Genomic DNA, 19,630 nt, shown 5'->3' on the forward strand with positions numbered 1-19,630 from the left:
AATAGTCCGTCCATTGTTTTGTTCTTTTCAATCTTTGATCAGTGTGCAAATCTCTCAAGAGTTGCAATTGGATTGTTATTAGTAATGCTATACTTTTTAAAATTTAAAAATCCATGATGTTTAGGACAAGATGTGAGAATCATAACTACTTTTGAAATTGAGATTATAGATAAATATGCGGTTGAGATTGTCCGTCCTAAAATTTATTCTGTAATAATTTTAATATTTTATAATTATTTATTATATATAATAAATTTTGATTAATAATTAATATTATAATTTCAGTTTTTAAAAATTATACCCCTAACTTTAGATTAACTAGCTAAAATAATTAATAATTTAAATAAATATAAAAAATAATTATAAAATCCTAATTTGATTAATGAACTATAATTAATTATCTTAAAATTCAAAAATACAATTCTCAAAGATAGTATCTAAGATAAAATGTTCCTTTACACAATCAAAGTTGGATATTGGTGAAGTTTATTAATATATAAAATTACCCAAATCTCTCAACTTATATATCAAAACTACCCACTTTCTAAAATTCCTTCTTTCTATACCCATTGCATTATTTTATTATTATTTCTTAAGGGACATGCGAATCTGGTGTCAGCCAAAGCAGGTTGAATGCCACAAAAATTTAACTTTTTTTACCAAAGTTATGATTTTCTACTCGTGGTAGGTAGTTTTTCCTATTATGTCTTAAATGTAAAAATATTTCCTTGTGTTATCTTCCTCATTTACGCATATTTTCACAATCTCTTACCTTCTTTGCGCATATCTTTTTTCTCTTTAATCAATTCAAGCGTACATCCACCCTATTGTTCGGCTACAGGTTCCGACACAACTCCTTAGTCCAAGACTGTCGTCGGAGAGAATGGATGCAGTGGAAGAGGTCGGAAATATTTTATTCTTACCCATATGTTGATTTGCTCAGAGTTGGTTCTTAAAACTAAATTTTTTGTTTGTGCAAAATAGTTTTGCGCAATTGGTAATCTGCGCATTTCTTATATTATGCGTGAAATTGGACTTAGTTTTTTTTTTTTACTGGAATGCTTGGAATTTATTGTTGAAAATAGAAGTCAAGAAAAGCAGCAGCAATACAGCAGCAATAAATTCATTCAAACATTAACCAAAATCCCTTAATCATAGGGATTTTGGTAGACTTTCAGCTCCTCTTTAAACTCTATAAAACAGATGATTGTAATAGATACAATAGAACAACAAGCAATACAACAAAGATCATTTTGCTTCTCTTTATTCTCTGCATTATGTTAATACCAAGTTTTAACATGGTATCAGAGCAGGTTTAATCCTTGAAACTCAAAAAAAAAAAAAAAAATATGGAAGAGAGAGAGAAAGTGAAAGGGGCGGAGCAATGGACGACAGCCATCGCGAATCTGACAGAGATGGCGTCGAATCTCGATTCTCTGCAGAAATTACTCATCAAGAAAGCTGTATACGTCGACGATGAAACAGTTGCCAAAGCCTCGCTCAGCTCCGAACAAGCCCGCTCGATCAAGGTTCTTGAACAAAGAGTTGAGACCTTAGAAAAAGAACTTGATGCTGCCATTTCAGCAGCGGCACGTGCACGCACAGAAAAACGGCATTCACCACCACCACCACTCCGACGTCTCCGACGACATCGACATGATAGCGTTCGAGAGCTTGGGCTACACCAGCCTGAAGGACCTGATGCCGTCATCGTCTCCGCCAGCCGCGGCGTCGCCAATGGGCGGCAGCTGGCGCAAGATCCCGATCAAGAATCTGCTGGTGCAGCACGCGGCATGGGCGTACCTGCAGCCGATGGGGGAGGCGCGCGACGACGACGCCCCGTGGTGGAGGCGGCTGGAGAGGAAGTGTTGCGGGCTGCTCGACTGCTTCAACGACGTCGTCTCCGCCCTCTTCGGCCATTGGTTTTCCGACGAGAAAAGCTCGCGGCTGGGCAGAATGGAAGGAACGAGAGGGAGGCGCCTGGATCAGCAAATAATGAATTAAAATTAGGTATAGGGTTTAGTGTGAAAACACTAAACCCTCCTCCTTTCCTTTATTTGCAAAAATTACTCCATCCCTTAAAATCTGCCCCCCTAAATTTCAATAAAACACAAAGGCTACCCCGAGGTTTTGTTAAATTGCAGAACTTACCCCATCTTATGCGAATAGCCCCCCTAAGTTCTCGAAAATTCCAGAAAAACCCCAATCTTCTACATAATACTAAAATCACTTCCCAATTATGTAGAGAGTCCCTAAATTTTTCCGCTGCATATCAAACCTCTTGTGATAATAGGGATAGAGATGAAGGGTGGATTTTTGATTGTGGAGCTACCGATTCGATGACCTTTGATAAAACTGATATTATTAAGTCGTCAATATCCCACCGAACACATGTTCAAACTGCAAGTGGTGATTTGACTCGTGTTGAAGGAGCCGGAACTATAGAAATTTCTCCTACACTACGTCTCTCAAATTGTCTATATGTTCCATCTCTTTCCCATAAACTGTTGTCTATTAGCCATGTTACAAAAGAGCTCAATTGTACCATGATAATGCATCCCCACTTTTGTTTTCTTCAGGATATCAGGACGGGGGAGATTATTGGACGTGGCACTGAGCGGGATGGATTGTACTATGTGGATGAGATAGCTCAGCAAGGCAAGGTGATGCTGGCTCACGGAACTGCTGACCGGGAAGCCTGGCTTTGGCACCGTCGGTTAGGGCATCCATCCACGGGGTATCTTAAGCTCTTATTTCCTAAATTAGTGAAAAATGAGACTCTATCTTGTGAGACTTGTGTTTTAGCTAAAAGCCACCGAAAAACTTTTAAGCCTAATGACACACAAGTGAACTCCATATTTTCTCTTGTTCATTCTGATGTTTGGGGTCCTTCACCTGTTGTGGGGGGTCAAGGTTTTAGATATTTTCTACTCTTTATTGATGATTGCACTAGGATGACATGGGTGTATTTTCTCAAAAATAAATCTCAAGTTTTTGAAAAGTTCACTCATTTTTTTAAAATGATTCAAATTCAATTTCAAAAACATATCCAGACACTTAGAACCGATAATGGGGGGGAGTTTGTCAATCGATCCATGCAAGACTTCTGTCAACAAAGAGGGATAATTCATCAAACCACTTGTTCCCATACTCCCGAACAAAACGGTGTTGCTGAACGAAAAAATAGAATTCTCCTTGAAATGACCCGTGCTATGATGCTTGAGTCTAAGGTACCCACCCACTTCTGGCCTGAAGCTGTCGCCACCTCTGCTTACCTTATAAATCGTCTTCCCACCAGAACCCTCCAGCTTCAAACTCCTTTACAGAAATTATCCACTCTTTCTGATATACCTCTCGCTCTTACTCTTCAACCTCGAGTTTTCGGTAGTTCCGTATTCGTTCATATTCCCAAGCATGAACGGACTAAACTCTCTCCTTGTGCCATTAAGTGTGTGTTTGTCGGGTATGGTGTTAACCAAAAAAGGGTATAGATGTTACAATCCTAAAACCCGTCAAATCATAACTACCATGAACTGCGACTTTCTTGAAACTGAGTATTTTTACAGTACCCACCTTAACAGTCAGGGGGAGAGTGAGATCGACCTGTTAAGTTGGTTACCAATGCCAGGCCCGGAAGCAGACCCAACAGAAAAAGTTAGCCTTGCCACCGAGCATGTTTCATCCACTCCAGAACAATCTAGTCCGCTGCATGAGCCTATATCTTCTCCGCCACTGATATCTGAGGTAAGAGCTTCTGAACCTACTATTGTGACTTCTGATTCTGCTGATAATATTTCTCAAGTCATTGAAGAAGAACAGGAGGATAATACAGTAGATGGAGATACTGGGAGATATGTGCTACCACCCAGGAGTAATCGAGGTGTACCTCCTAAACGGTATACCCCAGAGAAAGTTGTGAGGAATTCCCGATACTCAGTTGGGAATATCGCCAAGGGAAACTTGTCCAAAAATGCAACAGCCTATGAAGCAGCCTTATATGATGAGGAGATTCCACAAACAGCGGAGCAAGCCCTGAAGATCGAGCATTGGAGAAATGCTATGAAGAAAGAGCTAGGGGCCCTAAACCGGAATCATACATGGGAAAAGTGTCGGTTGCCGAAAGGGAAGAAAACAGTGGGATGCAGATGGGTTTTCACAATCAAACGAAAACCCGATGGATCTATTGAGCGATACAAAGCTCGGCTGGTTGCAAAAGGCTACACACAAACATATGGGATCGACTATGCAGAAACTTTCTCGCCTGTGGCAAAGATGAACACTGTCAGGGTGCTCCTCTCCATTGCTGCAAACAAGGATTGGGATCTTCATCAGTTTGATGTTACAAATGCCTTCCTTCATGGTGAGCTTGAAGAAGAACGGGAGGTATACATGGATGCACCCCAAGGTTTTTCAGATGAGTTCGAGGAAGGGAAGGTATGCAGATTGAAAAGGACTTTATATGGGCTCAAACAGTCTCCCAGAGCTTGGTTTGGAAGATTCACCACAGCTATGAAGAAGTTCGGGTACTAGCAAAGCAATTCAGACCACACCTTATTCTTGAAGAAACGAGGTGATCTTATTTCTTGCTTAGTCATTTACGTTGATAACATGATCATAACAGGGGATGACTTAGAAGAAATCCAGAAGTTGAAAGCAAATCTTTTCAAGGAGTTCGAAATGAAGGACCTTGGGAGACTAAAGTACTTCCTCGGGATCGAAGTACTCAGATCGAGGAAAGGGATTTTTATCAATCAGAAGAAGTATACTCTTGACCTTCTTGCAGAAACTGGGATGCTAGATTGCAAGCCAGCTGAGACGCCTATGACTGTCAATCATGGGCTACAGATTGTGAATGGAGCTGAATTGGCGGATCGAGGAAAATACCAACGTTTGGTAGGGAAACTCATCTATCTTTCCCATACTCGGCCTGATATTGCGTATGCTGTTGGTGTTGTTAGTCAATTCATGCACCAACCACAGGCTGACCACATGGAAGCTGCGCTAAGAATTGTGAGATATTTGAAGAAGACTTTTGACTATGGAATACTGTTCAAAAAGACTGGACACATTGAGATACAAGCTTATACCGATGCTGACTGGGCAGGAAACCCGAATGACAGAAAGTCAACAGCTGGATACTTTGCATCTGTGGGAGGAAATCTTGTCTCATGGAGAAGCAAGAAACAAAAGGTGGTTGCTCTCTCAAGTGCAGAATCAGAATTCAGAGGAATCAAGAGTGGGTTAACCGAAGTCCTTTGGCTAAGAAGATTGTTGATGGAATTAGACCTTCACCCAACAAAGACGTGCCAAATGTACTGCGACAACAAGGCTGCCATCAGCATATCTGAGAACCCAGTTCAACATGATAGAACTAAACATGTCGAAGTAGATAGGCACTTTATCAAGGAAAAGATTGAGGAAAAGATTGTGGAGCTCCCGTTTGTGAGGTCCGAAGATCAGCTCGCTGATATCCTAACCAAGGCTGTGGACTTCAAAAGCTTTTCAGAAGTTCTTGGCAAGTTGAATATCGGGAATCCCGTTACTCAACTTGAGGGGGAGTGTTGAAAATAGAAGTCAAGAAAAGCAGCAGCAATACAGCAGCAATAAATTCATTCAAACATTAACCAAAATCCCTTAATCATAGGGATTTTGGTAGACTTTCAGCTCCTCTTTAAACTCTATAAAACAGATGATTGTAATAGATACAATAGAACAACAAGCAATACAACAAAGATCATTTTGCTTCTCTTTATTCTCTGCATTATGTTAATACCAAGTTTTAACATTTATTGCGTGAAAAGCGCGCATTGTGTGAATTTTTTGCTTGAAATTGGATTATATTCGTAGATCTGTAGAATTTTTGCGTGAAATTTCATTTTATAGAGTGAAATATGTGAATTTATTGTGTGAAATTGGTTATAAATGGATTTATTTTGAGATGCTTCCCATGCACACTAAAAGATAGAGCAAAGAATTGGTTATTGACACTGCAGCCAGACTCGATAACTTCTTGGGATGAAGCCTGTGAAAAATTCATGTTGAAGTATTATCCAAATCACAAGACTCAAGATGTGAGAACTTAAATCATGAATTTTCTGCAAAGGGCAGACGAACCAATTCACGAAGCGTGAGAAAGATTTCAAGAGCTACTTTGCTAGTGCCCTCATCATCAGATGGTACTCGAGATTGTCAGTTAGTTTTTCTACGATGGTTTGACACAAACACATCAGTTTATGGTGGACAACACTGCATGGGGAAACATAGCTGAGAAGTCGACTGATGAGATGAACAAGATCTGTTAAATTCTCGCAGCCAGTTCGCAACAAAAGTCTACTCGAGGAAGACGAGTGGATGCAAGTGTTGTTGTAGCTCCCAGTTTTGAGCTAAAAAAATAGATGGAGGACATGATGAGAGAGATTCAAGAGCTCAAGATGAGCAAAGCTGAACCACCTCCAACAAGAGAGCTGAATGTTGAAACATGTGGAATTTGTGGAGAGTTCGGCCATGGGCCCAACAAGTGCCACATGATGGGAGAGCGCACTTATGAAGGAAGAGTAGAAGTCTATGCCGCACAAGGGTATTCAGGTTGGCAGCACCAAAAATCAAATGCAAGGGTTCGGGCAGAATTTTCAATTTCGTCAACCCCTGCAGCCGATGGGATTTCAGAGTCAACAACTCCCTATGTCTCAGTTGAACTAGTCTCATCAGCAGTATCCCCGACAAAGGCGCCAAATTTTGTTCCAACTTAAAACACCTAAGTTGCCTCACAAGAGAACGAGGTCAATTCTAGCTTAGTAAGCTAACCCAAGTCGATTCTCAAGGAAAGCTAAACAAGGAGAACACTTGTACTACACGCATTGAAAGAGAAAGAAAAGAAATCATAAACATTCTAATCACAGTTTGGGTCTGGCTCCTAACTCTACTGAATTGACAAATAAAAACTAGAGCAGAGACTAAAATGAAAAGAAATACGTGATTACTGATTTATGCTTAATTGTTCTAATTTTGGGGGTTTGCATGTGCGTATTTTAAGTTAAATATTTTGGAAATTGGTGCGTTTATGGGTTTGTTTTATGCTTGGCATGAGATTTAGGTTTTATAGATGAAAGAGTGTAATTTTGGAGATTTTGGAGTAGAATGGCGTATTCTGGCGCAATCTGGTGTTCAGAACTGAAAAGCCCGCGCCAGAGCCAAAAAGCCCGCGCAGAGCAGAGCAGAGAGGCTCGCCAGAGCAAAGCTGACTTCATAGTCAGAGCTGATATCTGCAGAGCTGAACTTCACTATCAGAGCTGAAATCTCCAAAGCATAACAAACTTGTCAGAGCAGAGCTAAACCGACAGAGCAGAGCTGACTTACGCACTAGAGTAAACTTGACAGAGCAAAGCTGGGAAGAATCGACAGAGCTGACTATTCTCCAGAGTCAATATATTTTTCCAGAGTCAACATATTTTTCCAGAGTCGATATATTTTTTGCAGAGCTGACTTCCAGCTCTGTCATACTTGCCAGAGCGTACTATTCCCAGAGCCGACTTTCAGCTCTGCCATATGGAATGTGCCCACAAACTCCAATTCAGATGATTTTGACAATATCAGGAAGACTGTATTCAATCTGTATGGTCAGAAACCATAATCTTTTGAACCAGCTCTTTTTTGCTGTTCTACATTCTTCCTGTAATTTGAACTGATGTCTCATTAGTTTTCCTTTAATGAAAAGAACTTCTCTTCGATCTCAACCTGAAGATAATAACTTTTTTGTCCAGACTCTAATTAATGTTTTTCAGTATTGTCTTCGTTCAGTTTCTTTAAACTGTTGTGTTCTTCCTTCAAAGTGCAAGTTTTAGGTTCTATTGTTAAGGGAGAATAGTATTCACCCTGTTTAATAACTTGTGCTTTCTTGCTTAGAACTGTTGTGTGGTTTTGGCATCATCAAAAATGGGGAAATTGTTGGGAACTTAATGAAATATCCTAATACTAGTTTTGATGATACCAAAATCAATAGGTTTCAATTGTAATAGACTAGAACTGTTCGAACTCAAGTGTTATTCTTTTTCTAGTTTAGTTGCTGTTATGAGGCATGATGAGTTCTTGTTGGTCATTGAGTTTATATATATAAGAAAAGTTGGTATGAGGTTGGGAGGGATTTCAGGCGTTTGAAAATAGACGAATGGACTCTCAAAGTGCTAATGTGTTTTAGTTTGGCTGAGTTCCGATAATCAAATGGATATGTAGGATTTATAATTAAATGAATATGTTGGATTTATCTAATAGTTTTATACAATTATTTAATAGTACAGACTTTATCAAATAGTTTTATACGATTATTTAATAGTATAGAATTTATCTATAAATTTATATGATTATTTAATAGTTTTTAAATGTAAAAATTGATTAAAAATGTATAAATAATAAGAATGAATGAGAATAAAGGAAAATTAGAATGAAGTGATTATACGATGCCACGTAAGATAGGATTTATTTTGCTATAATGTAAAAAATTGATTAGAAATATATAAATAAATAAGAATGAATGAGAATTGAAGAAAATTAAAATGGAGTGATTATACAATGCCACATAAGATAAGATTTATTTTGCTATAATATATATTTAATAGTTTTTAAATGTGAAAATTGATTAGAAATGTATAATAAATAAATAAGAATGAATAAGAATTGAGGAAAATTAGAATGAAGTGATTATATGATGTCACGTAGGATAGAATTTATTTTACTATATAATGTAAAAATTGATTAGAAATATATAAATAAATAAGAATGAATGAGAATTGAGGAAAATTAGAATTGAGTGATTATACAAAGCAATGTAAAATAAGATTTATATTGCTATAATATAGGTTCAAATAAAGAATTTCAAAAGGTTGAATTTCGTGCTCTTGAATTAATTTAATTTACTTTATTTTCCCTAACTTTATTTGTTCGGAGTAATTCAATTTGCGGTTGAATTTGATAGGGAATTTAGGGTATCGGAGGCAGAGTCTCTTACTGAACGTGAAGATAAGAAAATGGCGGGAGATGATGCAGAGAAAGAGCTACGAAATCATCGCCCTTCTTTGAAAACCCCTCCTTCCCTCAATAATTACCCAAACTGGAAAACCAAGGTATTGCAAAACAATTTAATCAACTATTGCACCGATTTGATTACACATGTCGTTTGTTTGGCTTATTTATGTATAGCACTTTTATGTATTACTAGATTTTTTGGTTGTGGTGATGATGAGTGTAGCTCCGGGAGAATTGCTTCCGAAGGGTTCGCGAGGATCGAACTCGGTTGCTCTGGAAATTGAGACTACCCGATCTTAAGAGCCAATCTTCCAACAACAAGGTTCTCTCTCTCTCTCTCTCATGTTGATTTTAGCATTATGAAATTTTGGTTTGTGGAGTCATACTTTCAATTGGGAAGTGAATGGAGACTTGCTCTTGGTTTCATCTTATCTCTCTTCAAAATTTTAGTGTGCGTATATGTAGCTCAAGCCAACAGTTGCACCCGCGAGTAGGTGAAAAAGCAATAGGAAAAATTTCAGTGTGTATTTGCAAACTTGGCAAAGGCTAAGTAATCACTAGAGTTGATCATGCTAAAGCGGAGCACAATGTATCTAGACGAGTTTTTTGTATAAAAAGATTAGATAGGTGCAGTAGTTTCAAGCTCTCATTATTCAAATTTCAACCATATTGATGAGTAAAGTGACGTCACACCGACACACGGTGTTGTTTCATTATGATTAGGTTTTCAATCCTATTAGGATTTATAGGCTTTAGAATTTGCCAAAGTAATTTTTGCTAGTAAACAGACTGTTACATGTGGTGAACCTCTTGAAGAGTGGGGATGCCTAGTGGTTAAAACTCTGAAAGAGGTGAAGTTGGGAGAATTCAATTGTGATCAAAGCATTAAAAGAGGTGGGGTGGGGATGGTAAGCCTCTGAAAATTCATTGTCATAAATACTACTAAGCTTGCTCACAGTGTGGCAGACTATGAATCACAGGCATCTTTGGGGTTTTGGTAAGTTTTTCGCTAACAACTGTGTCAACTCGGATCTGATAAATGTACAATAAGATGGTATTGGAACCAGGATAAAGAATGGTGGATGGGGGGATGGACCTAAGAATTTTCACCTTTGAAGAGAAGTCATGCTGTGGAGTCTTGTTGTCAAAGTCAGACCACCAGCTTTTTATTGAATTTATTCTTTTACAGTGTATTGTGTTTATTTTAGTTTTTTCTTCTCATCTTCTGCATTCAATTAATCACAGTTATGATTCTGGATGCAGGATCTCATCAATTCAAGCCTTCAGGGCATAGTTTCTGATGAACTAAGAAAAATTAAGGGATTCTCACTGGATGAAAGTTCAGCTCCAACATGTCGTAATGCTACTGATGACATGATATGGGAATATGATGGTCTTCAGACAGCTTATGCAGGCGACTGCGAGGAAATACTATTAGAAATGCAAAACATATTTTATGAGGAGCTTGGGAGAGGAGAAAGTAGAAAAGGTTTAATACCCTCCTCTCTAAAGAACATGATTAACAATAATCTCGGATTGGGTGCATGTTAAACAATGATCTATGTGGATTTATTCCCTCCTCTTTGGTCATTTCTGCCTTGGATTAATTTTTGGATCGCTGCAGAGCCTGAAAAATTGATCACAACATGGGATGATGAGGAAGACGAATATTTGGCTCGTATAGTGTTTGATCACATGCAGCTAAATAGTGATCAGGTATGATCCCTATGCAACTAAGTCTCCTACTACTTGCACAGCAAGGATGTTCATTGCTAATTCTCTATCTCTGTGTGGAAAGGACCTTGTTTAGTTGAACTGACAAACATCGTCCTGTTCCTGCACAAAAATTAAGAATTTCTGCGCTATAATTACCAAGCACCATAGTTAGATGTCCATGCAATTTTTTGGAAGAATGTGTGGCAGTGATGTTCTATTCCCTACACTAACTTGCTACATTCTCTAATTCTGTACCTACAAGGTGCATTTAACACAAATGTCTTACTTTTTTTACTATCTGATTTATATGGTGAAGTATTTTTGGTCTTATTCAAAACAATAGCTTCTCGATTCCATATGAAATCTAGGTAAATGTAATATCAGAGGGTGTATGCAAAAGTTGGCTTTACAGAAATTTTGGAACAATATACTCCTCTCTAAAGAATATGAAAAAGAAAAAGGGGGGGTTGTACTTTATATATGAAATAGCCAATTTAGTTCTTAATACAGGATGATTCAAGTCAGGTTTATAGAAACTATTGTTCAAACAATCTATGTTTATCAAATCTTCCTCCACTAAGTTAAACTGATTGTGCTCTTTCCAGTTGCAACTTTCCATGGTGGGATCACATTTGGTAGTAGCTTAACTGGAGCTGCTTATTGCATATGTTCTGACATCTGGAGATAATGCTCATTTGAAATGCTTATTATGTAGATCCGTGAAATCTTGGGCTGACAGTATGGTGTTGAAATGCTTACCAAGTTAACCTTGATAGCAACTCTTGTAAGTTTGCATTAGGTGGTTGGCCTTGACACCTGAACATCTTGAGTTTCATTCAGCCCCTAATCATGATACTCTATGAATCTGGCTTCTCAACTGCTGAGATGGTCAGATCCTCTACTTTTATTTGTATCCTTGGGTAATTTGAGAGGGAATGCACCTGATGAGATCGATGCTGCTACTTTGCATCATATCCAATATCACCTTGCATATCTTTCATCTTTCAACCATGCAACTCCATCCCTAGGTAACCTGCATTAGCACCGAACAGGCTTGATTTCTGTACCAGGCCCATTTTGCATCAAGATTTGTTACCTGGTGACTAGTCAAGAGTTAGTAGGTTGTAAGTATATTGGGTTGCAATTAGGTAATTACATGCTAGTTAGGCTATTGTGGTTAATAGACAAAAGCTTTAACCTCATATCCATGCAACTGCAGTCAAACTACTTAACTGTCGAAGAGTAGCAGTTGCTAATTGGCAGGTTTACAATGTATTTTTTTCTACTGTCTTAATTATCTTATTTTGCCATATAGGTTTCACCGGAGGTTTGGTGCCCCATCTGCAAACAAGGGAAGTTGCAGGAAAATGGCCATAATATATATTGCAATCGGTGCAAATTCGAACTAAAAAGAGACCATGAGGTACCTCTCTCTCTCTCTCTCTCTCTCTCTCTTTTGTTGGTGATTGGAGAGGGAGTAATGAGAATTTAAAAGGAGGACTCAGATAGGAAACTAGGAAGCTTACTTGCAGGAGTATCAATGAGATGAGTAATTATAGGCACAAGTAGTTATTTTGCCCAATACATTTTCTGTATGCAAGTCGGAGGCCCCAGCTCACCAGGACTTTCACTATATAACTTACATAAACTAGCAGTAGCCACAAGTCTGGAACTATTCTGGGAACAGAACAAGACAGTATCGGAAGATGGATGGAGTCAAAAGTTCACCTAGATCTCTTAAGTAGATGAAAGGAACACCTTATAAGTACTGATAGCAGGATGTGTGAAGCAGTTCTTTGAGCTTTTCTAGAGGGCCATTTTGGTGCCTTACTGTGTCAGTCACAGGGCCTTTATGTTACCTGATAGGCTTAACGGTTGCCATGCACTAACTTAAGTATATTTTGTGATCTTAGGTTGATCTGAACTTCTTAAGGCTGAGGCTGGGTGAAGCTCACACAGAGCATCTTGTTAAAGGATGCAGACTGAAACCTGAGTTCTGCGTTGAAACTAAGTTTCAACTGACTGCAATATATATCAAGTGTCAAGGCTGCGACACATTTGATATTGTCCTATAACCAGTCACTCCAGCTAGGGCAGGCAGATGATATATTGATATGTACCCAACTCCCAGGTAAAGTAAACCAACTTCGTTTGCATTTGTTAATTATGGCTTTACGCTGCCATGTTTCGTAATTGTTGTCTTGAAAAGGGTCTTTACTACAGTAACAAAATTGTTTTATTTCTTGTGAGTTTCTTGAGAAATGTGTAGTGCAGATATACACCATACCAATCACCTTTATATATTGAAATTTTTTTCTTCTTATTTTTGACATATACTTTGCTTTGAATATGTGATCCGTCTGGTAGTGAAGTTAGTGAGCGTGACAATGACACGAATTTAGTGAATGGAAAAATGATGTGTTCCTAATCAGACTAGAACTCTTTTGGCAATTGGAATTCGAAAGGGAAGTGTGTTTTTTTCAAAGAATCCACAGGATTGGTTGGCTATAAATCCACAAATGAGTAGTGAATTTTTCAAAATTTGTAAAATCAGTACTTAAATGCATAGACTTTTACGTATTTCAAAATTTCCTACGAATTCATATTCTAATAGACGACGTGGCAGGTCCAATAATAAGAACAATGTCATTTGAAAAATATCAAATATTTATCTTGTGAAAATTAAAACCAAACCGAAACGGAGAATATAATTTTATGCGTGGTGTATCAAGTAAGACAATTCAAATAAAGAAATGATACTGATGGTATGGATTTTATACTACTTTCGTCCACAAAAAATAGTCTTAATAAGAGACAACACGAGTTTTAATAAAAATGATTTATAATGCTAATTAATTATATTGTGGGTGAAGAATATGGCCCACCACATGATAAATAATTTTTAAAAATAAAAATGGACTAATTTTTATATACATATCAAAATGAAAAAAAAAAAAAAAAAAGACTATTTTTTATGGAGGGAGGAGATAGTGTTATATAACTGCAGCTGAATTATTCCTGATGAACTGGATAAGGCCAACAATAATGACCTTTTGTGCACTCAACAGGTAAATAGAGAAAAAAAAATAGATCCCTTTGTGTACACAAGGACAAGGGTAATTAACTGCCAAGATATGGTAAACATTTTTTTCTCTATCTTTCAAGTTTGCTTCACTTGAGTCGTAGTATATGTAGCATTTCCATCAAATTTACACTTAGATGTACAAAGGGTTCAAGAATGTGAGCAGCACAGAGGTACACCTCGGAATACCAAAGCATGTGAGCATCATTAGTTGTATGTTTGGAGTGGAGAGCAGTGATGCTAGATGGTGTGTGCTTCCTCAGCTCAAAAATTAAGAATTAAGATAGCATTAGAAAAGCTCCTCCGAGTTGAATTTATTCCACGCCTCCTATTGGGACATATCAAAATCAATATTCAGACTCAACTACCTCATACCGTTCATCCCCACCGCATATCCAACTCAAATAAAGAAAAACAATAACGCAAGATGCTTGATAATACCTTAAGCAGGTCGAAGACCTTTTCAGCGATGTACTTCTGTTGGAGAGTGGCGCCCTTTTGCTGCACCTTGTCAGGATGAATGCAAAGGGTAGCTTTTCTATAGGCTTTTTTGACAGAGGCACCGATGATTAAATCTGTCAATGAAACAGGCTGCCAGCCACATTCAGGCCAAAGCACCTATCGTTCAGGGAACATCATTTAGCAACTTCATAAGAAACAGAAAGATTTGGAAATGAAACAACTTTTTGACATCAATTCTGATATTGGAAGTGAAAAGGAAATGATTAACATAACCAAAAGTTGATAGCATGCTGCACTAGGCAGAAACTAATATAAACGCACGTATTGCAAACTTGACAATAAGGCTCGCAGATTTCCTTCTTTTCCAGCGGCCCAGCGCTTGATTTCAATATCTAATGTCCCAGCAATCCTCTGCAATCAGACCAGATAAACATCACGTCATGCCACCCAACATATACTCAAGTATATCTAGTAAAGCAAATGAACTCAGACAGATTAGTAGATAAACTCAGACCAAAACTAGTTAACATATAAAACCACAATATTATTCCACGTAAGGGATGAGAGTAACTTCAAAATCAGCATAAGGCTTCTCATAGATGGAAGAACAAAATTCAGGATTATGTGACAAAACCATCATACATGATCATGGATTGGTGGCAGAAGAGGTATGGTAATGTTGGCAATTCAGTGCCTTTTTTTAACCGATGTAATGCTCACCCTAGCTAAACAAAGTCAGAAGGTGGCTATCGCTGGCACAAGGTAGAGGTACTCTATGTGATTATCCCTTCTTTTCTACTATAATACCCATCATTTAGTATCAGCTAATAACAGATCATTTCAAGCCGCATCTCTGCAGATTGAGGCCCAGGAACTTTCCTGGGATCATTTGACTAAAAGAAAAAAAGCTAATAACAGATCACACAAAGTTGCCATCATAAAATGGTAAACAATTTTATGCATAAACTTACTATGAATCCACAAAAGTAACAGGAGTTTTCAGTAAAAGCTGAAACACCAGATCTAGACAAATACAGTCACAAGAATATCTACTTTATTGAGGGACTTACATGTTTTTCTTCTTGCTCCATCTGAGCTTGAAGGTCCCGTTGATTCTTCTCAGCCACTGCTTTAGCCTGGGTATGTGACACCAAATTTGTTAACAAAAATAGCACATCCAGAAGATGAAAACCCATAAAGTGAGTAGATCTAAAACCAAAAAAGAGGTCAGAAACTATGGTTCATAATATGACAGAAACACATACAGCACGCTCTTGAGTGCGTTGGTGGCGCTCCAGCCTGGCTTGTCTTCTTTCTTCAGTTTCCCCTCCAACCTCCTGGAATTCTCCAGCTGATGGAGCTGTTTCGGAATAATTTCAAGACAAGAAAATCAATCAGCAAGATACAGATGCCAAATAACATCAGCCACAAGAGTGATATAAACAGTCATATACCTCCAAAAACAGAAGATAAATCATCAACAATATTAGAAGTGGAAAAAACTTTCTTCATGTTGGACGAGGCTCCACTAGAAGATGATGTTCTCTTTCCAGATTCAGATCCTCCCTTGTTCTGGAATTGCTGATCAGAAAAGGGATTCTAAAAAAACATCAAAGAAAAAGTCAGAACATTAAATGACAAATTCTCATCAACTGAATTATGGCTCATGATTCTACCACTTACAGTAGAATTTTCTCGTGCCTTAGGTGCACTGCTTGCTCGTCCCATGCTAAAAAAGGATTCCAGATCATCGTCATTCCTCTGTTGATTCATCTTTGTAGCACTTGCTGCTGCTGCTGCTGCTGCTGCCGCCCTTTCACGTGCTTCTGTTGCAGCCCTTTCAACAGCAGCTCTTTCAGCCCGACGCCTTGCTTCCACTTCAGCGCTTACCGCAAATGCTTTCTCCCTAAGTTCTTTATCCTTTGTTTCTGCAGCAGTGGCTCTTTCCCTAGCTTCTGCAGCAGCCTTTTCTGCTCTCCCTCTGGCATCTACAGCAGCTCTTTCGCGGGCCTCAGCTTGTACTCTTTGCACGGCTACTTTTTCAGCACGTCCTCGAACTTCAGCACTTACCTTCTCAACGGCAGCCCTTTCAGCTCTTAAGTGAGCTTCGGCTGCTGCTTTTTCACGTGCATGAACTGCTGCCCTTCCACGTGCTTCACGATTAGCCCTTTCTACAGCCTGTCTACCTTTCTCTCTTTCAATCTCCCTTGATCTCTCCCTCTCCCTCTGAAGTCTTATCTGCTCTCTCTCTTCCTCTTCCTTTTGTTTCCTTTCACGCTCCAATATCTCATTGATTTCTCTCAGATTTCTCTCCTGACCATCTTGCTCATCTTTCTCCGGCTGCACAGGTTCCTTATATCTGGCAGCCTTTACATATTCCCTTTCACGCACCTCCTTAGCATGCCTGAATTTAGCCTCAGCTTTGTCCATGGCCTCCTTCATAGCTGCAGCTGATGCGTCAGCAGCAGCCGAGAATGCATTGGTATCTTCAGAGGAATGCAGATTTACACTTTCATCAAGGCCATTTTGTGACCCACCCTGGACAAACTCCTCAGGTTTATCGAACTGTGGAAGTTGCTGGCCCTTGGTCACAGGACGTGACAGCTTAGGACTTTGGGAATATTGACTATGATTTGATGGTGGATGGAATTTATCACCGTTCTTTTTTGAACTTGAATAAGAGAAAAGTGTTTCTGCCCTTAACTTATGATGAGGAATGGGTGGCGGAGGTCGTGAAGGAGGTGGAGCAGCTGTGGGTCGCGTGAAAAGAGGAATCTCTGATACATTCAACCATACATCATCAGACTGCTGTCCCAATCCTGATGACGTTGGAGACATATCAACTTGTGAGCTTGCTTCAAAGTATTGAGGAGGAGCAGTTCGATTAAAAGATTTCTGAAAGTCTGTAGAAAAATTTGGCATGTCAAATAAGGGAGGTTCCTGAAAGTTATCTAGAGGAGTTTTCTTCTGCATATTGCGTTCTGAGTATCTGGAAGAAGAACTCCCCATCTTTTCTCTCGTTGAAACAAATTGTGGTGATGCGGATCTTAAGGGGATCCCTTCTTTATCTCTTGTATCCTTCCCACGGGAAAAAGACTCGGTAGGTTTTCCAAGAGTATCTGAGTCATCAAATCCTCTGCCACCACCAGATGAAGCTTCAGCCCTTGTGCTCCTAGATTTTCCATGCTTACTGCTCTCCTCCAGTGGATCTGGAAATACCCTCGATGACGAAGAACCTTGGGTTGAAACTGATTCCGAAACTAGAAAAGTTTCATCCAGAACACTCCCATGCTTTGAGCCACCAACTGGTACAGAGCTCGAATTTGACTCTGTTATAGGTCTGTTCTCAGAAATTAAAGGCCAAAATTTCAGGTTCCTAATGACTTATATTATGATTTCAGAAAATACTAGGATTGTTTTTCCTTCTCTTCAGATTTTGTGTTTTCATCCATTGGATTTAAAACAATAAGATACACAAATTATCAAAATTATGTAAGATTAGGAAAAACCATTTACGCCTCCAGACTTAATTGTTCTAATCAAATTACAAACTTTGAGCATAAAGCCAACATCCAAACAAATTTATAGAATAACAGTGCTGAATTCTTGATCGTCAAATTGCAAAACTGTGGTCTTAGTAGTGGCCGGGCTAAACGTCCATTTGGTTTAACTTTTTTTATAGAAATATTAAGAGTCAAGAGAAAATATATTGACCATTGAATTCTCACTTCCCGAAATAACCACAATATATTACTCTATGCACATTCTTTAAGCGAAATCAGCAAACTCAGAAAGTTGTGGAAAATGCTACCTAAAGCACTTTTCTATTTCAAAATAACTTTCTTAAGCTGTAACCTTTGGCCACTGAATGGAACCTTCAAAAGGATGGGACTGATCTTAGCGACAATCTCAGGCATTGTAGGTTTGACCACTAAGTTGCTATAGTTATTTAGATATTTTACAATTACATCAGAATCATACACGGATAAAATACGATAATCGACGAATGGATAAATTGCAGTACCTTATCATAATCACTTAGTTTCAAACAGTTAAACTACATTTGCCTACCTACATCCGAGCTAATACCAATAACAAGGTTCAATTGAACAAATGATTACTTCAGCACAAGTTTTCACTCCCTAAAACAAAAGCAACCAGTAAATTTAACTCTGAACTAAAACTGAAGCAAAAAATCACCTGTTGCTAGCAGCAGAAGCGCCGTTGCCAAACCCTGCAAGCAAATCATCAAACCCCTTTGAAGTCGAGTTGCTCTTGCTTCTATCACTACTACTCATAATGTTCTCCTTTGCTTGTTCGCTCCTCCCCAAATTCCCCAACAAATCATCAAAATCATGGTTCTGATTTCCACCCTTACTCGAGGTGTGAGATGATATCCCAGTAAACACGTCACTGTCAGACCTAACTGCCGACGTAGGTGAGTTGCTCTTCAACCCCGGCAGCCCTTTAAAAATATCGTCATCATACACCGGCTCATCATAAACAGGAGCCGACGCCGACGACGTTTTGCGGCTGCTAGTATTGTTAACACTATTCGCCTCCCGATTGAACATGGAATCATAATCAAGGTCCCCCATTGAAGAGTGTTGAGTGTTAGTACTATAATTTGTGCTGGGTGAGAACTTGGCGGGCTCGCCAAACACCTCGCTGAACTGCGCGGATCTCATCGGTTTGGATTTCCCTCCGGGCCCAAACCCGAAGTCGCGGGCTAGGATGTCCAGATCGTCCATGGGAGAAAGCAATCAATCGCAGATCCAAACAAAGAGGAAAACCGCCCTAATCTTGGCCGGATCGGAGAAATTCAACGGAAAGCAGCGGCGCGAGATGGTTCCCAGCAAATCAAAGCGGGTTTGATTAGGAGTGCGCGATCACATGTATGATCGGATGCGGATTAAGGACTGTGCTGTGTAAAGGAAGATTTACAAGTAAGCCATGAATACAAAACCTCTGTAGTCTGTACGTATAGGCGAATTACCAAATTCTGGTATCGCCATTACATTCATGCGAAGAGGGGGTAAACTCTAGGGTTTCGAATTTTAGTTGTCTCCCCCTCTGTAAAATCAACTGCCACTCCCTCTGCATATGGCGATAATCAAACTTGTTTCAGCTTCGTAGCGGAAAATTGATTGGCTTTCCACTTGAGATTTTGCGTCTTTGCTCAGAGTAGTTTGTACTATTGCATCTGCATCAGATATCTCTGCGTTCTAATTTTGCTTATTTCTTCTTTTCGCTTCTTCTCTTTTCTTTTTCTTTTTTCTTTTTGTTTTGTCCTCTTCAATTTTATCACTTTTGCCATCTTTAACCCATTTTTACTACCATCCATGCACAAAA

The 19,630-nt window shown here is 38.9% G+C and overlaps 2 protein-coding genes across 6 annotated transcripts; one reads left to right on the forward strand and one right to left on the reverse strand.

The window, feature by feature from the left end:
• The first annotated feature begins 8,860 nt into the window (after window positions 1–8,860).
• On the forward strand, window positions 8,861–13,043 carry LOC131006501 (uncharacterized). Its single transcript, XM_057933652.1, has 6 exons — window positions 8,861–9,116; window positions 9,242–9,340; window positions 10,282–10,507; window positions 10,643–10,734; window positions 12,050–12,157; window positions 12,648–13,043. Exons 1-6 carry the CDS (start codon window positions 9,021–9,023, stop codon window positions 12,807–12,809), a joined length of 783 nt encoding a protein of 260 aa, XP_057789635.1. The 5' UTR covers window positions 8,861–9,020; the 3' UTR covers window positions 12,810–13,043.
• Window positions 10,609–19,630, reverse strand: LOC131006500 (auxilin-related protein 2-like). Of its 5 annotated transcripts, none has more exons than XM_057933649.1 (8): window positions 18,479–19,630; window positions 15,962–17,618; window positions 15,733–15,877; window positions 15,544–15,638; window positions 15,349–15,414; window positions 14,600–14,689; window positions 14,258–14,434; window positions 10,609–10,854 (listed from the first exon to the last, which is right to left on the reverse strand). In XM_057933649.1, the coding sequence occupies exons 1-8, from the start codon at window positions 19,027–19,029 to the stop codon at window positions 10,825–10,827; spliced, it is 2,811 nt and encodes a 936-aa protein (XP_057789632.1). In that variant the 5' UTR covers window positions 19,030–19,630; the 3' UTR covers window positions 10,609–10,824. The 5 variants fall into 5 exon arrangements, with proteins under 5 accessions (XP_057789632.1, XP_057789630.1, XP_057789634.1 ...); XM_057933647.1 differs by lacking the exon at window positions 10,609–10,854 and adding an exon at window positions 11,499–11,830; XM_057933651.1 differs by lacking the exon at window positions 10,609–10,854 and adding an exon at window positions 11,650–11,767.

Source organism: Salvia miltiorrhiza, chromosome 1, assembly GCF_028751815.1.
Source record: "Salvia miltiorrhiza cultivar Shanhuang (shh) chromosome 1, IMPLAD_Smil_shh, whole genome shotgun sequence".
In the NCBI taxonomy this organism is placed as follows: domain Eukaryota; kingdom Viridiplantae; phylum Streptophyta; class Magnoliopsida; order Lamiales; family Lamiaceae; genus Salvia; species Salvia miltiorrhiza.

Excerpts from the sequence above, each read along its gene's own strand:
- LOC131006501 (XM_057933652.1), top strand. The coding sequence starts at position 9,021 with ATGGCGGGAGATGATGCAGAGAAAGAGCTACGAAATCATCGCCCTTCT. Across the intron at positions 9,341-10,281 it reads GCCAATCTTCCAACAACAAG|GATCTCATCAATTCAAGCCT; the intron begins GTTCTCTCTCTC and ends TTCTGGATGCAG. Across the intron at positions 12,158-12,647 it reads AACTAAAAAGAGACCATGAG|GTTGATCTGAACTTCTTAAG; the intron begins GTACCTCTCTCT and ends TTGTGATCTTAG.
- LOC131006500 (XM_057933647.1), bottom strand. The coding sequence starts at position 19,029 with ATGGACGATCTGGACATCCTAGCCCGCGACTTCGGGTTTGGGCCCGGA. Across the intron at positions 17,619-18,478 it reads GCTTCTGCTGCTAGCAACAG|ACCTATAACAGAGTCAAATT; the intron begins GTGATTTTTTGC and ends TTCTGAGAACAG. Across the intron at positions 15,415-15,543 it reads AACGCACTCAAGAGCGTGCT|GCTAAAGCAGTGGCTGAGAA; the intron begins GTATGTGTTTCT and ends TCACATACCCAG.